At 37.4% G+C, this 17,627-nt stretch overlaps 1 protein-coding gene across 1 annotated transcript in view; it reads right to left on the reverse strand.

Annotated features, from left to right (window-relative positions):
* Nucleotides 1-4,292: 4,292 nt before the first annotated feature.
* The window catches only part of sorbs1 (sorbin and SH3 domain containing 1), a 54,734-nt gene continuing 41,399 nt past the window's right edge, over nucleotides 4,293-17,627 (reverse strand). Inside the window, exons 15-27 of the mRNA XM_077237133.1 lie at nucleotides 16,928-17,100; nucleotides 13,134-14,474; nucleotides 11,507-11,592; nucleotides 10,725-10,889; nucleotides 10,541-10,587; nucleotides 10,296-10,410; nucleotides 10,070-10,195; nucleotides 9,272-9,466; nucleotides 8,532-9,080; nucleotides 6,782-6,880; nucleotides 6,094-6,278; nucleotides 5,116-5,222; nucleotides 4,293-4,928 (exon numbers count right to left, since the gene is read on the reverse strand). Coding sequence (XP_077093248.1) covers nucleotides 4,861-4,928; nucleotides 5,116-5,222; nucleotides 6,094-6,278; nucleotides 6,782-6,880; nucleotides 8,532-9,080; nucleotides 9,272-9,466; nucleotides 10,070-10,195; nucleotides 10,296-10,410; nucleotides 10,541-10,587; nucleotides 10,725-10,889; nucleotides 11,507-11,592; nucleotides 13,134-14,474; nucleotides 16,928-17,100 — 3,256 coding nt within the window. The 3' untranslated portion in view covers nucleotides 4,293-4,860. The remainder of the gene's footprint in view (nucleotides 4,929-5,115; nucleotides 5,223-6,093; nucleotides 6,279-6,781; nucleotides 6,881-8,531; nucleotides 9,081-9,271; nucleotides 9,467-10,069; nucleotides 10,196-10,295; nucleotides 10,411-10,540; nucleotides 10,588-10,724; nucleotides 10,890-11,506; nucleotides 11,593-13,133; nucleotides 14,475-16,927; nucleotides 17,101-17,627) is intronic.

Here is a 17,627-nt window from a genome sequence, read left to right on the forward strand (position 1 = left end):
ATTGAGCTTCCTTAAAAAGAACTGCCGCTGCTGGCATTTCCTCAATATCTCCTCTGTATTAGAAGTAAATTATAACAGATTGTCAAAAATTGTCCCAAGGTACTTGTACTCTTTGACAATTTCTATAGGCTTTCCGTGAATAAAAGTAGGTACTGCCATGGCCACCTGCCTCTGCTTATTAAAAAAGGCCATCTCTTTAGTCTTATTCAAGTTAAGTTCCAAACAGGAGATGTCACACCACTCAACAAATCCCTGAAGGGCTGGGCCATGATGCTGTGAAGGGCCTGTAAGCTGAGACAGTAAAACGGGATCATCGGCAAACTTAATCAGATGACAATTAGGTTGAGTGGATCTACAATCGTCAGTATACAGAATGAAGAGCAGAGGTGACAGGACACATCCCTGGGGAGAGGCAGTTGAAGTATATACTGTAGGAGGTCAGAAAAAATATTGTTGACCAGCACTCTCTGAGACCTATTGGTCAAAAAATCAATTATCCAGAAAATCATTTGGTCCTCCAGATGAAAACGACTGAAAAGTTTCTCAGCAAGAATATGTGGCTGTAGGGTATTGCATGCCGAAGTAAAATCGGCAAACAAAAATCTGGCTGTGGTATTAGGAGACTCAAGATGCTTATGAACAAGGTCTGTGATAAACACCTTTGCATCATCGAACCCTCTACCTGTGCGATAGGCAAACTGAAGTGGATCCAACTGTGAGTCAGTTACTTTAGTGATATAGTTTTTAATAATCCTCTCCATTGCCTTTATCACAAGAGAGGTGAGTTCAAGGCCTCAGATCATTTAAGGATTTTATGGAACTCTTTTTAGGTATCGGAATAACTGTGGAATGTTTCCATAGTTGAGGGACTGCACCACTGGCCATGGAGTTCTGAAACAAAGTCTGAAACACCATATAGATATATGCAGAGGGAACAAAATACCACTCAAATAATCTTGTCTTTTTAACGAGTGTGTTAAATGTAGAATTGCAAAAAAGAAGAGAAAAGTCGCCTAATATGACTGATAGTTCAGTAGCTACAGTAACAGTTCGCTAGTTTATAACTAACATACAGGTTGCCTCCTACTGTTTCGACAGAATCATTCGTTAACAAACAATAGAAACACAACTGGAGTTAAATGGCTAAATTAAACTAACAGAATTTACCTCCTGTGGTTTGGGGAAATTAGTTGCTAGTGTTTCAGTGTCACATAATCTGCGTCATACTGAGTGTTTTTCCCCTCATCTCAATTTACTTTTTTCTAATTGCAAACATCTAAGACTCAGGTGATTTACAGTAGGCTATAGGCCTACTATAGCACTTCACTCGTGTCGTGTTATGGTTTATTTGGATTGATTTGCAACTTATTGTGTTATTGGTAGCCTAATGCATTATTGTTTTTTGATAGTGTTTCTATTATGTTGTAATTTTCATTAGAATGGTTTCGCTAGACCCCTAATATGACAGGTAGTCACATGAGGTTGTTTTTGCACTGCTGTGCATTTTAACTAAGGATAAAGGATTTTCCCTTACCTGTGCTGCCCCTTAGTGGTACTACGTGGTATTGCAATAAATGCATAAAATTAGGTGGCGAGTGGAGCAAGTTAGTCTGTATGTGGGCTTTGCATATTTATTCATTTTGAGAAATCTATATTGATTTAAAACCTGCGATTCAAACCTATTTAAGCTGTATACTTATTTGGGAAAAACGTTCACATACATTATAAGAAACTTTGTGACAGTGACCCGGTTAAAGTCAAAGATTTGCGTTTTTATTCCTTCCATTAATTAGATATTGTGGCAACACTTTACAATAAGATTCCATTTGTTAACAAACTAACAGTAAAAAATATTTCTAAAGCATTTATGAATCTTAGTTAATGTTAATTTCAACTTTTGTCAACTAGTACTTTATTAAAATCAAAAGTTGTATCAGTTAATATTATTAAGTGGACTTGAGCTAACATTGAACTAACAATGAACAGTTGTACTTTTATTAACTAACATTAATAAAGATGAAGTACTGTAACAAATGTATTGATCGTTCTTAGAAAATTATTGTGAAGTGTTTTGTTGTGAACTGATGAGAAGATAGGGTTAGGTAGGCCTATAACTGAAATATTAGACTATTATTTCATTAATAAATAACAGTGTCCACATGAAATTATCACGGATGGCATTTGCACAGGCAGCACATCATGACAATAAACAAACAGGGTCAGTCAAAAGCTGTAATATTGTTTATTAAATATTGCATAATGAGGCAATCACAGCAGTAAATAGTGTTTTAAATTAATTGTAATTGTAACAGCACTGCAAATAAACAAAAACAAACCAAGAAAATTGCAAAATTCGCCTCTGCATACATGAAGTAATAATTAAACATCACACATCTCAGGTGTCATCTCACACGCTTCAATCAATCATGTGATTGCAGTATAGAATTCAGTAATTGTCTTGTGTGACACACTTGGGCCAAAGTGGTACTCTTTAAACGTTCTTAAAAAGTAACATGTTTACCTCAAGTCAAAATAATAATAATAATAATAATAATAATAATAAATGAGGCACAGTTCAATGAAGCCATGAGACAGAAAGGCATTTCAATCCCAACACAGTGTCAGAATCACTCGTTCATTCATATGAGACGGCCTGTTACGCAAGTCTCTGTGCTTTCCTAATATTCTTCATTTAATATAAACTGTAATATTTATAGAGGTTGCTGTAACTTCAATCACTTTCATTCATTTATACTTTACATATTTACAACTTAGAATAGGAAAACTGTGTGAATTTCAACTTTGTTCACATCCAAGTTAAAAGTTTCTCAGAGCACTACATTCAGATATGCTACGCTATTATATAACGGTTCGAAAGGTCAAAACATATTAAAGTTCATATTCCATATAGAGATCGCATCTATTTTAATTCCTCATCGATCTTCTATGTGATTACTTCTTGACAAAAGTTTTAGCAACAGCCACTGGTTTAAAAAATGAAAAATATGTAATCTAGCTATTTTCAATTACTCATTTCTGTCCAAATGATATTTTCCTAATTCTGGTTTTGACGGAAGGCTGGTAAAGCGAGTCGCAGATGAGATGACCCTCATGCTCTCTAGCAGCACGTTCTCTGGCATTATATGGAATGGACCGTATAAAAACTAAAGGGGAGATTCAAAAAGACAATTTTCATCAGAAGAAGAAATTCAAACATATATCTTCAAATTTGCCGTTCTACTTCTCAAACGGAAGCAGTCTACAACCTTGAGTAGATGTGAACTACATTCAGTTAAGGAAGACCACAAGCTAATGAAATGAACACAACGGTCCACATGTAACGTAGCATCCTCTACTGTGAATGGCACTTTGAAAATGAGGTACAGCAATCTTATATATGGATCATCCATTCCCAACATGCAACCATTTTACCTGTCATAAATGTCACTGTCAAATGGTAGCCTACCTGGGTTAAGATGTTATCGAGGCTCATGTTAATGGAGGTAAATACTGCGCCTCAGACTCATAATACACTCTTCAGAACAACCCATTCAAAAATGGATGACTGAAAGAGAAAAATATGCATCACTCAAGCAAATAAATAGTACATTTTGAGTCACAGCATCAAAATAAGTTCTGATCCGTTTAGTGGGGTTTAGCTGTAGCCCTTCACCTCACTACGAAGCGTTCAAACAAAGCTTGTTTCTTTTTTGCTACTACCAATTAAAAAGCTTGTTAGAGCTTTATTACCATTTATTACCAATTAACAATGTTATTACCAGAAATGTTGGTAAAACACTTTACAATAAGGTATCATTTGTTAACAAATGATATGATAAACAATACTTCAGCGGAATTGATTAACCCTAGTTAATGTTCATTTCTACATTTACTAATGCATTATTAAAATCAAAAGTTGTATCTGTTAACATTAGTTAATGCAATGTGAATTAACACAAACAAACAAAGAACATTAATAAATACTGAAAAAATATATTGCTCAGTTAGTTCATGTTAAGTAATGCATTAACTGATGTTAACAAAATTAGAGCTTATTGTAAAATGTAAAAAATCTGAGAGTACAGTAAGTGCTGTAAAAGAGCCGAACACGACTAACACTAACCTTAACATTTACATCATGTTGATGTCTACAAATGGCTTTGCAAATATTAATGTTGCCGTCTCATCGTTTAAGCCCTCATTGAAATAGAAACTGAAATCATACTCTTTATAAGAGTGCTCCATAAATCAGCATTTCTTTTTAAACTTTACGGGAGTGTAAATGCTAATAGAAAATGGCTAAACCTAACTTTTAGGATCCTTTCACAGTTTCTCTGACCTGTAACCCTTAAAACAGACACCTTCGGGTGCTTTCGATAAACTGTCGTCTCTTACTGCCACACTGAAAATCCATCAAACATTTATAGCAAAAATAAATTGTAGAATCTCATGTTTTTCAGTAATGTCAGGTATGTGATGAAGTTGAAGTATTATGCGCTGTACTTCAGTACAATTCGCAGCTGTAAACTTAAACACCTTTTCCCAGTCTGATAATATATATTAATGGCTTTTAGCATTTTCAAAAACAATGTGACAAAAAAAAAATGGTAAAGAATTTAATTCTTCCTTTAAATCCTTCAGTGATTCAACAAATGCTGCCAATGTAGCACAGCTTCACTGACATGCCGCACACCTTACTGATCACATACCTGGACATTCATCTGGGAAAGACCCAATTTCGCAGGGGAGGAAAAATCTTAGTTTGACATTAACAAGTACAGTGTCCCAAACTGATCAGGCTGCTTAAGCATAGTGCTAGAATCTCTTCATATAAACCATCCTTCCTTTAACTGTATCACGTCACAAATTAACAGCTTTCACATAATTTCCTGGGAACGTGCCGAACTGTTTCGTCCTCTTAGATGTACCTGCACACAGAAACCAATACATGCATAAGAGTCTGGATACAAATAAAAGGAAAACTCCAGAACAACAGAGCTCTGTAACACCAGCTGAGAATAGACTGATTTAGTAGCGCTGTAGTTTTGTATATATGGATTTAGTATGAGAGAGATTACTTTATGGAGAATCAACAGATTGATCAATAACGCATACCCACAAACCAGCCATCATCGCATTTCTCCATGACATTGACCAGGTCTCCTTCCTGTAGCTCCAGCTCATCTTCATTCTGAGGCATATAATTGTACAGAGCCTGAAATCTACACAAGAACACAAAACATCATTACACATGGAAGAGGAAGCGACTGCACAAATCACATTGTATTGACTGAATGTAAAAAACGTATTTCAGTTCAGTTTAAATGGAAATAGAGTTAATGGCCTTAAATTAAAAGCACTACACACAATTTTGTCTGTCATAATTCTATAAGTCACACTGCACATCTGACAGAGCACCATAGTTAGGGTTCAGTGTGAGTCAGACACCCTCCACAGTAACATGAAATACAGTTATTGTGTGAACTGTATGAAAGCTTCAATTTTCAAGCTTTCTATTCCTCAAAGAATCCTGAAAAAAAATGACTACACAACTGTTTTCAACATTATTAATAATAAATGTTTCTTGAGCAGCAAATCAGTATATTAGGATGATTTCTAAAGGATCATCTGACACTGAAGACTATAAAGTAATGATGCTGAAAATTCAGCTTTGCCATCACAGGAATGAATTTGATTTAAAAAATATTTCGCAATATTATTGAAACATTTATTATTATTATTTTGCCATATTTTACATCAAAGAAATGCAGCCTTGGTGAGCAGAAGAGACTTCTTTTAAAAGCATTTTAAAAAATCGTATCGATCCAAAAATTTGAACGGTAGTATATATATATATTAAGCAAAAGTGACAGTAAATAATGCTACCGAAGACTGGAGTAATGACTGCTGCAAAAATTCAGCTTTGCCATCACAGGAATAAATGACATATAAAATATATTAAAATAGAAAACTCAGTGTTATCCATCTGTAAATATGATTTCATAGTGCAGTCATGTAAGGGATGTCCTGCCACCTGAAAAGCACAGGTGCATCCACACAGAAATACACCAAGGTACTGTAGACCATACTTACATCCCACAGCTCATGCGTCCAGGCTCAGGACTGCTGCTCTGGGACAGGGGTTGCTGGGAAATGATGAGAGAGTGTTTACTGGGAGGAGGCAGGAGTCGGTGGGCGGAGTCTATAGGGCGTGACAAAGTGCTGCAGTACCTCACTGAGGTCTCTGCAATATTCATGATCTCATTACACACTGCCTCCTATTGGTGGAAGTGGGTCGACACAAGATGTGGCCACAAACCAGGAAGTAGGGTCAGTCATTCAGATGGAAAATTGAGTTTGAGGAAGGGGCAGTGTGGTTAGAGAAGATAGTAACAGGACAGAAAGGAGGGAATGTCCATTAATACCAGGAAAGCCGGAAGGGATGGTAGTGTCCAGAGGATAAGCATGGAAGAGTGAGACAACAGAGTGAGTGCATGTGGAAGGAGTGAAACATACGCCACAATCATATAGGACAGGTTCACTCGCATGGGCACAGAGATGTCATGCATTATGTGGGTGATTTTCAGGATTAGATATCACATAAAATAAAACATTGAGGTCAGCCTAATGATTGACTGTGATGCGTCTCATAAGGGTCTGATAATCAGAATATGAAACTGCTCATATTCGCCATTCATAATCAATACAAATGACAATAAAAAAAAGTATGGAGCAGTATGTGCATCTAAGAGTAATTATAATGTCACGAAAATTAACTTACCGTAAATGAATTGGCATTCATGTTGTTGTCTTGGATGTCAAACAGCATGACAGGACTTCTTGAAGATCGACCGTAATATTCTACATCATTTCTTAATGGCTGTGGAGGAAAAGAGAACATGAATGAAATAATCTGGCTCTTTTTAAAACATGTCAGTGCACAACGCTTCATGTTCATCCCTGCGGTCTGGGTTCAAGTTTGCAATAAGTATGCACAAACAACAGTAGCCTACAGTTGGCATTTTATCAGTCCATTTCTATTTTCCTCTGTGCAGAGGACGGCAGTACAACCTTACAGTACAACAAACACATAATGAACGGGAAGGGGACTGAGTTAGTAGCAGTCACCACATTTCCTATAAAACATCAAACAATCATTAAAACAGTGTCACTTCATGCTGGGATGCTCCTTTTATAATTCTAAACATGTAACTTATACACTGGCATTCAAAAGTTTGGGGAAGTTGTAAGATTTTGTAATGTTTTTGAAAGAAGTCTCTTTTGCTACATTTATTTATTTTAAATTGTAATATATTTATATATTTTGTCACTGTAGTGATCTTTTATATATACAGTATAAATATATTACAATTTAAAATAAATATTTAAAAATGTAATTTATTCCTGGGATAACAAAGCTGAATGTTCAGCATCTTTGCTCCAGTCTTCAGTGTCACATGATTCTTCAGAAATCATTCTAATATGCTGATTTGGTGCTCAAGAAAATTTCATTATTATTATTATCAATGTTAAAAACAGCTGTGCTGATCATAATACAATCCTTGACACCTTTTTTCAGGATTTGTTGAATAGAGAATAAAATAACTGAATTTATATGAAATAGAAATCTTTCTATTGACCTTCGATCAATTTAATGTGTCCTTGCTCAATAAAAGTGTTCATTTCTTTAAAAAAAACAAAAATAAAATCTCCCCAAAATTTTGAATGGTACTTTAAACATAACTTTTTATAAGCTAACACATATTTTCACTTAAACATAGATAAAAAACTGGAATTCTTCAAGCAGTTACATAGAATTAACCAAATACTATTAATATAAATTAGGGCTGTCAATCAAAAGTTTTTTTATTTGTCTCATTAATTACATACGTTTAATCAAATAGAATCGCAATTAATCACATATATCAATATTTGCTAAGAAAAAACCTCCAAATAAATTACCAAATAGATATTATAGAAAGTGGCTTTAGAAGTTAAAGTATTATTTATTTTATTATCAATGAATATAACACTTTCACTGGCTATAGTCCACAGCAATGCATTGCATTACACTTAGAAGAGTGTAGGGAGGCACGATTAAATTCAAATTCTATTTTACTAAATTAACAAAGTTACATTGACTGTCTTAATAAATCTGTTATTTTTACATTTCTCTCTTAAATTTTAATTAATTTCAACGTGCCGTTTGGGTTTGACAGGGTGATATATTCGGTATACACACTGTTATCTCTAGTTTTGTGTCAGACATGCATCATTTGAAACAAAAAAAATATCAACAACCAAGCTTCATGCTAATCATGTTAGAGGTTCATGCGGCAGTTTCTTTTTTAACTGTGTTTCTCTCAACAGTGTAAAAGCCTCAGAAGTATAACTTGATAGAATAATCAGATGGGTCAGATATTGTCCCCGATTGCAGCCTGCTAGATCTATAACTCGTGCCAATGGAAACGGAACTTAGTCATCTTATGATGGGCACCTTGAACAAACACACCACACCATGCAGAAGATACCTCTGCTGGGCTATAGTTCCTGCTGTAAGGAGCCTTGCGGAGGCTGCCAGCCCTGTCTATTTCAGAACCATCCCCTTCCTGAAACTCCTGATCCAGCCTGTTGCCCCTAGCAAGCCAACCCTCAAGCCCAGCCCCCCCACAGGGACTCAGGCTGCGGGAGAGGCGGGGAGATGGTGGAGAAAGGAGGAAGTCCTCGCCTTGAGGTGGAGTGAAGGTGAGGAACGGGGTGGCCGAGCAGGGCCGGGGTGGATGGGGCGGGGGTAAAGGAGACGAGGAAGGAGAGGCCATGGGGGAGATGCAGTAGGGGCTGCCGCTGAAGGGAGGCACAGGACTGGCTGACATGGAAGGGGGCAGGTATTCGCCCAAGCGGTAGGAAGTGCTTGGCAGAGGGGGGAGGGGTGGAGTGGGGGCAGCTGGGGGGCTGCTGCTGGCTCCGCCCACAGTGAGAGAAATCCACTCGTTGGAGATGGCATGGACCTCGGGGGAGATCGAGCGGCGGGGAGACCGGGGGAGAGGGAGAGGGGAGGTGGTGAGCCGATTACGAATGGGCTTTTTGGAGGACAAGGCCGGGTGTCAGGAGGAATAATAGGAAACAATAAAGAGGAAGGAGGAAAGGGAGAGGTGAGATGATGAAAACAACTGTATGAGATAATCAATAAATAAAAAACAAATGGGAAAATGAAAGCGATTCACATAAGTTGGAAATAAATGATCTAAGGGACATTTTGTCAGGTCTTTACCTGTGGGGAGGCATTTGTGCTCCGATGAGGTGACTGGCTGATAGGGGGATCAGGGTAGTCCACTCCATTTTTCACTCGGGGTCTTTTGTGCACCTCTATGTAGGTGACCGGGAAGATGCCCTGCCGGTTAGTGCCAGAAACTTTGCCTTCATACCAGTTCTCATCTACTCTGCGAATTAGTGTTATTCGCTCCCCCTACAGGCAGACAAAAGATTTTGAATTAGCTCCTGCTAATTAGACAACAAACACACACACTTATTTATTTATTAAAAAATACGTTTTTTTTTCTGACAATCACTTTCATAATCTCTATTATTAATTTACATGTAATAAAATCAGCAAAGCAAAGTCTGATGCAGACATGCACATGTGAGTCCACCTGCATCTATAATAATTTTGTTGATTAATTCATTATATTCACTGCAGTTTTATCATATTTTATTCTACTGGCTGATGAATTATTTTTTTTTTATTTTCAGTGTTTAAAAACCTTTTCGGCAAACATTTCCTTAAACATTCTTTTTTCTGTTTTATTTTTATTTTCTTCTTCTGAAAGCTTTCTACTTGGCTTGTTTCATCACACTTTTAAGAGCGTTTGGCTTCACATTCAGCTCATAAGTACATAAAACAGGCTGCTGGACAATGAATGATTATTCCATATTTCTAAAATAAAAAGCTAAATAAAACATTTACTGTAAAACTAATCTCTCTATCTCTTGTCGTTTGCATATCAACAGTGTTGACTGCTGGACTTCGTAAGCGTAATCTTCATTAAATTGCTGAAACAGTGTGAATCACCTTTCTGAAAGACATTTCAACAACAGTGTCACCAGTGAAATTAAATCGAGCCATAGCCTCTCCATATTCCAACACCTGGACCGGGGCACTTTTTTGGGGCTGAGCCTTTTCTGTTGGCGGCAAGAGCTGGAAAAACAGCATCACAGAAGTATGACATGTTACTTCACACCTGAAAATCTTTTAGATACAAAATTTTTTTTTATACTAAATGATAAAAAGAATGTACCTCAACGTAGCTGCGTGGAAAAATCCCAACTCTTCCATGATGTTCTCCCTCAAACCAGTTCTGATCAACTTGCCGGTAGATGTATACAATATCTCCCTTTTGAAATGGTAGTTCCCTGATTAAAGGGAAACAGAATGTGGTTAGACTTGTATAATGTAGAACTCTACATGTCAAGAGACATGCTGATATTTACAAACACATGATGATCTCATTAGCATCTTAGAACTGAATTGTGAGACACTTACTTTAAACTTTCTGCTCTGAAGTCAAATCGCGCCAAAGCAGGAGTTCTCTGCAGACAATAAGAGGCCATTAGCATCAATTCTACAGTAATGAATCTTTTATATCACAGCAACTCTCTTTGTCACATAAAAAGACAGTCAGCATCAAACAAGATCATTTAAAGTATAACGAGAGAAAATATGTCACCTCTATGGTTTTTCTCTTCTCTTTCTCATTAATAACCAGCAGGTCGCCGAAGCGGTCATTAGTAATGAACTGCTGATGAGTCACAACCAGCCCAGCGTGTCTCCGAGCGGCTGTATCTGCCTCTTCCTGCTCTCGCTTTAACCGTCTCTGCTCTTCCAGAATTTTCTTTAAAAAGAAACAGGCTTTTAATTCACTCATTATGCCTATTACAAATTCACCACATTGTACAACAGCAAAAGAAGTCTCTAAAAAAAACATGCTTTAAAATCCACCATATGTCTGTTAAATTACTCATGACCAGAGGACCCATAGATCAGCACTTGTATGTATATTCAGAAGATTATGTTATTTTACATTATATTATTTAAATATACAAATGAATAAATATGTATCTATTTTGATAATGTTAATACATTAGGGATATACACACTTTTATTTTTTCTCTTATTCTCCAGTAAAAATATCTAAACCAAAATTGTGTAAAATAATAAGACTTGTTTTATAATGAAATATTTTGAAAAAAATTTTTTATTGTGTTATTAACAAACCTCAATAATTTAGTGTTAGACATATGCTTAAAAAACTATGTGCGCAGGGCAGAAAATGTAACTCATTTTAGATATACTCTCAGAAAACAAGTCATTTTATAATTTTTCCTTCTCAAGTAAATGTATCTTGTTTTAAGGATGTTTATATGTTGTTCCTGGAAAACAACATAAACATAGCAATTAAGAAAATGATTTGTTTGCAGTGTGAAGAAAATGTCAAAACAGATATGGCACCTCTTTATCTCCATAGCGTTTCCGGACAGTCTCGTCTGGGTTCTCTCCATGATCCCCGTGGCCTAATGGATGTGAGGAATCGGAGTCTGTTTGAAAAAACATAGGATTCACTTTCTGTTGCCAAAATTACATAAAGTAAGAGTAAGTGCAATGATTCAAGTCAGTCTTGGTTCAAGCATTCCACAACGGTTCATATCTCTGAAATTTCCATTTATAGAGCATGTCAATGGGGATGATATAGACATTCTGGAAACAACACAAATATAACAAAAGATGTTATATAAAATATATAAATAAAATTACATGAACATAAAATGGCTTACACATCTTACAGTTTGACATTAGAATAGTTTATGCATAAAGCAAGTATTTTGAGATCTGCAGGATAAGCATAAGCCATGGTCTGTCAAAGTAAAAAGTTGCATGCATCAAAACTTAACATCATGAAAAAGTATGGTAAAAATACACATTTTGACATTCCTTTCAAAAATGTCTATGTATAATGCCGATTTAAAAAAATAGAAAGTTAAGTGACAACCACATAATAATAAACAAAACAAAAAACATAATAGCCATTTGAATGCACTGGTCCTGATCCTTAGAGTAAAAACCGACTCATGTTTTCACTATTCTATGAAATTTGTCTTTTAATTTCAGATCAAATCTGTGAAAGGCTTTACAGTATGGTGAAAGTTGTACAGTATGTACATGGAACAATTTTAAATGTCTGTTTAATGTACAAGATGCATCTGTTCAATAACATTTGAGGCCTGAAATATTTTCTAAAGCTGACAAGAAGCTAAATGACAAGTCGGTGAATCCAGCGCCAAAATTCCTCTCAGTTTCCAACTCTTATCATTATTCTATGGTAGGATGAAAACAGAACTTCTGGTATGTAGATATACTTGATAATGGATTAATGGAATCTGGCTTTTACAAAAGTAACATTATAGAGAACATAAAGGGATAGTCACCCCAAAATCAAAGTTCTGTCATATTTCCTCACCCTCGTGTCATTCCAAACCTGTTTGACTTTCTTTCTTAAGTGGAACACAAAAGACACTATTTTGAAAAGTGGTAACCGTTGACTTGTATGGACAAAAAAAAGAAAAAAATTCTTCTTTTATGCTCCAAAGAAGAAATTTTAATGAGTGACATGAGGGTTTGGAAATTAATGGGTGTAGGAAGCCGGGCAGGTGCCTTTACACTTGCTTTGTTTGGTGTGGAAGGGGAAGTGATCATTTTTGGGTGAACTGAAATTTTTGAATAAACTTGTTTATACTGTATATATAAACGTGTTTTTATTTATGTCTGGTCATAGTTATCTGGACAATGTATTACAAAGGCAATAAAAGTTGATAAAAGGCTGAAGTGAAAGTGTGAGGATAAAAAAAAAAGTGAAATAACACACTTAAACACAACAGAAATATGCCAATCTGGTTACAAACCACACAAAGTTGGCCACACAGTGCACACGGAAGAAATGGAAAAAATAAAGTCACTCAGTAATGACAGAAGAGCAGACAAGAGAGAGAAAGGCTGGAGGAAGATGAGTGATCACAGACATTGTCATGCCCGGACATGAGTGTGGACAATCTGACACTCATGACACTCTCAATATAGCCACCTTCAGAGTGATCTTTACTGGCTTCTGAGCCCTCCAAATCCATGAGGTCATCCGAGTTGCACCCCTCACAGGGAGAGCTCTCTCCGTTACTGAGCCTCTCCAGCACCTCCAAAGAGGACAGGCGTTGGGGAATCACAGGCTTCGGCCTGGCCGAGAAGAGGTCTCCGGCCACCGGCTTCATGGCGGAGAGAGCACAAGTCTTTTTGGCCTGTTGACTGTGTAAGGACTTCCGTAAGGAGAAAGGGGCTGGTCCCATCAGAAGCAAGTTTCTTGGGGGAGCACATTTCTTCTCCTGCAGGGTGTTGGCCTGTTGCCGCTCGTGCCTGAGGATTGTGGTGAAACGTGTGTAGGAAGCCGGGCAGGTGCCTTTACACTTGCTTTGTTTGGTGTGGAAGGGGAAGTGATCATGGTGATGGTTACCTGTGGGTTCTGAGGTACAGCTGGAGGGCGTCTCTTTGGCAGCATCATGAATGCAACTGTTTTTTTCCTCCGATTTGCCCTCATTTTCCAAAGGTAAGTAAATTCTTGAGATGTTCAGGCACTCGTCTGACACATAAGCTTCCTCTTTGGGTGTTTGGGCCTCTGTATTTATGGTTGGACAGTCCTCAGTATGTGCAGGCTCTGGCATGACTAGAGTCTCAGCTGACAGAGCGGACTGGAGAAAGCAAGCCGGCGCAGGGCTGTGGGAGGGGCTTGGGTTACTAGGGAGTATGGGCATCGAGGCGGAGCGAGTGGGCGCACAGTTCGAACGCTGAATGATACGCTCAAACTCCATCACCCGAAAAGTGACGGCATCCCGGGGGATGAACTCAGTCCTATCCAGGGTATCGTCACCCCCCGGCTTCTCGAAAAAGGAAGCCAGGCAGCGGACACTACCGTTGGGGCTAGAGCCCAAGGAGCTCGGCCTCTGAATGTTATGCATGTTTCGATAGAGGGCAGAGAACTCAGCAGTGCTCCTCACAGATCCCACAACAGGTCCATTTTTATGAAGGTTCCTGCTCTCAGGTGAACCATTGCCCTTCCAAGCTGAATTTAACCTGTGATCGGCATTCTGCGTATCTCCATTCTGTGAGCCACAGGCCTCCGGATGCAGATTCTCGCAGCTGTGCGCTTTGGGCCGCTGTTGTGTCTGCTGGGTCCGTCTTTCCAGGCTCTCATCGGTAGAGGGCGATAACTTGGGCTTAAACTTGGAAGGAAGGATTTGAGGGATGCAGGCTTTGGTGGCTGACAAGGACTTTTTAGTCTTGTATTGAGAAGCTAGTGCATTAGTGGCAAGAACTGAGTGAGTATTTACAGAAGAGCAGGGTGAAATCATACAGCCATTCCCACCTTTATAATCCACTGGCAGGCATGCAGGGTAACAGAACAAAGAGTGCATTAGATTACACTTGCAACAAGCATGAACACAACAGTATCACAACTGGCAAATAATGTAAGAAATGTTAGATTAATTACTAAATAAATACCCCAACTTAAGTCTATTTTGTCAGTCAATTTTATCTAGAGCATTCAAGCAAGTTCAACTCTGAGTTTAACTAATCTTGAAGGCAATACATTACCTTATTTTACCCCCCAAACCAGTTAAGTGCAAACCTCACCCCGCAGCCGATTCTATATATTTCAATGGTCATGTCAATCACTGTGCAGATTGCCTTCACAACTTTGTATCAAATCACCTCTAAACACTCCACCCTAATCTTAACCTTAGAATTGATAGCACATTCTGGTAAATAGCAGCATTACTGTTTGTCATGTATCTAAAGGTACATGGTATCTATCCATGACTTTTCTGAACTCTGAACCTAATCCACAAAGTCTGAACTTGACTGCATGATGGAGTTGGCCAATGAAATTCAATCGGCCAATAAAAAAAGGTTAACCGGGGGGGGGGGGGGGGGGGGGGGATTAATCACGGCAGTACATCAAGTACTTATAAAACATCACCATTACAATGAAGCATGAAACAAAATATTTACATTAATTAGCTAGTTTCATAATTTAACAGCTAATATTGAAACTATAAAAACCAAAAATACTAAATATATCAAATATATATATATATATATATATATATATATAAATAATCAAATGAAAAATAAAAACTAAATTTAATTACTTGTACTAAAAAGAACAGCATATAAAAAAATATTATGTTTGGAATATTATATTTTGGTAATTCAGATTCAAATCTATCAGTATTAAATGGTGCAATTTTTAAACAAGTCTAGGAGACTTCAAATTAAATTCATTAATAAATCATATAACAACTAAGAGATTTTACTCCTGGCAAACTGCAAAACAAAACAAAAATATTCAATGAGTCCTGTGTGAGTAGAGTTGCAAATCCATAAATGCTAGTATAGGCCAAGTTAAAAACAAAAGGAAGAAAATGAATTATTTCTTCTTTAACTTACAACTGACAATGAATCAAAATACAGTAGCACTAAACTGCCAATTGGAACAACTCATCCAACATGCATGTGACTCCCATGGTAATTCATGTGACCTGCTCAGTAACACTTTTATGTTTAAAAACTGTTTTAAAGAGTCATATGCACTGAAAGACAATGCATCTAAAATGTAGCATTTACTTTACTTGTGTTCTGACTTCCAGTAAGTTTTTTGGTCTAACCAAATGCACCATTTGTTTCATATTGTGAAGATTTTCCAAATGTGCCGATATGCTTTTCTTTTTGACATATCGCAGACTCCCCCAAACCGCTCCAAGACTGGCACTTACTCCTGTTGTGGTCATTAACTTATGTAAGCACTACAAGTCTTGGGAATTCTCACCAAAGAAACCTCTTGTGTGCTGTGAAGTTACCAGCTGCTATCCATAGGAATTACAGGCAGAATGTTAATAGATATTTACAGTATATTGCCAAAAATGTAGCAGGAACATGGTATAGATAGTAATGACTACTTAAAAGCAGGGGGGAAATAGGGAAACTCACATAATTTGGATTAAACAAAATTTTGCAATGTGCTTTAATTCACATTTTTGTCTTTAATGATTTCTTTATACTCAATTATGCATTTAGAAACATAACTTTATGAAGGCACAACAAGATACACTGCATTGTATATTCTGTATGCAAAACATGTTGTCTTGGAAAGTCAAAGCAGACAGAAACAAGAGTTAAAAAAAGATCTACACACAATGGTCAACAAAGCCTCCGTCTAAACATGTGGGTCATATTAACTATTAACGGATACAGTCATCATCCTCAACCCTTGTGTGTTCCGCTTTCCACCCCCTGCCGACCCGGGCGGCCTATCCTCCGGGTCAAATGTGCTAGCATTCCATTCATGACCTCACTCTGACAGCTGACCCCCTCATACCTGACCACCCCTGAATGCTGCATGTTTATCTCAGTGTCCACCATCAGATCCCCCTATTAATCTCGAAGTCCACCCCCTTTCCTCACTGTCCACACCATGGCCCACTTCTAAAGCAGTTTGACACCCAACTGAGCCAAACCTCATGTGCCCATTCTGTCTAACAGGCCGGCGTCGAGTTGAATGACTAAAGGTCAAACCGGACATCTGTTATGTGTCAGTTGTGAAAAATGGCCAGCTTTAACGAAACACAGAAAGACAAATGAGCTGTGTTATTTGTGTAATATTGTGAAGGAAGGAATGTAGAAAATGCTGATGAAGAGGGCTCAAGGGGCAACAAATGGGCCAGCTTTACAATAATGTAGTATGATTTTAATCATATTTTGATTATAAATCCTTAAACCAAAATCATTTCAAACCTGAATTAAACATATAAAAACAGAGTGGAAGCCTACCTTTAGAAGAAGTGCTGGGGTGGCGCTTGTTAAGCGCTCTCAGGCCCTGCAGTGGGATGTCGCCGCCCTCCAGGACACTCTTGTAAGTGTGTCGATCACATTCTGGAGCTGCCTGCCCGCTGGCAGACAAGCTGTCCTTCTCTGCTTCACTGTCGCCTGCTTTACAGGTCGAGCTGGGCACAAATAGAAATATGAGGCTGTGACTTACATAAATCAGCATATTCACGCGACATGTCTGAGCAGAATTCTAGTGTCGTGTTTTTATGTAAATAAATGTATCTTTATTACAAGCAGATATAGAAAACATAATACTATGGAAAAACAGTACTATAGAAATAAAAATACTATAGACTTTAGAAAATACTCTGCTATGGATTACTTTTAAACACTGTAAATTGAAGATTTATTGAGCACACTAACCTGCACATACTTTTGAAATATTTGGGATTTTTTTTGTTTTCTTATTATTTTTATATGCTTTAAAGTGATATATATTTACATTATTTTACTAATGTAAAAAAAAGAAAAGAATAAATACATGATTGAAAAAAAAAGATTAAATATAATTTTAATGCTGCCAAACAATTTAAAACTTGGACATTTTCAGTCAGCCTGTGCTGACTGCTCTTTGATATAGATGGGACAGCGCCAGCTGCTCTGGCCCTTATCAGAAAATTCCTCAGAGGCCTGTGTGGCATCC

Source organism: Siphateles boraxobius, unplaced genomic scaffold, assembly GCF_051911475.1.
Source record: "Siphateles boraxobius isolate OS27281-9 unplaced genomic scaffold, OSU_SipBor_1 20, whole genome shotgun sequence".
Lineage (NCBI taxonomy): Eukaryota > Metazoa > Chordata > Actinopteri > Cypriniformes > Leuciscidae > Siphateles > Siphateles boraxobius.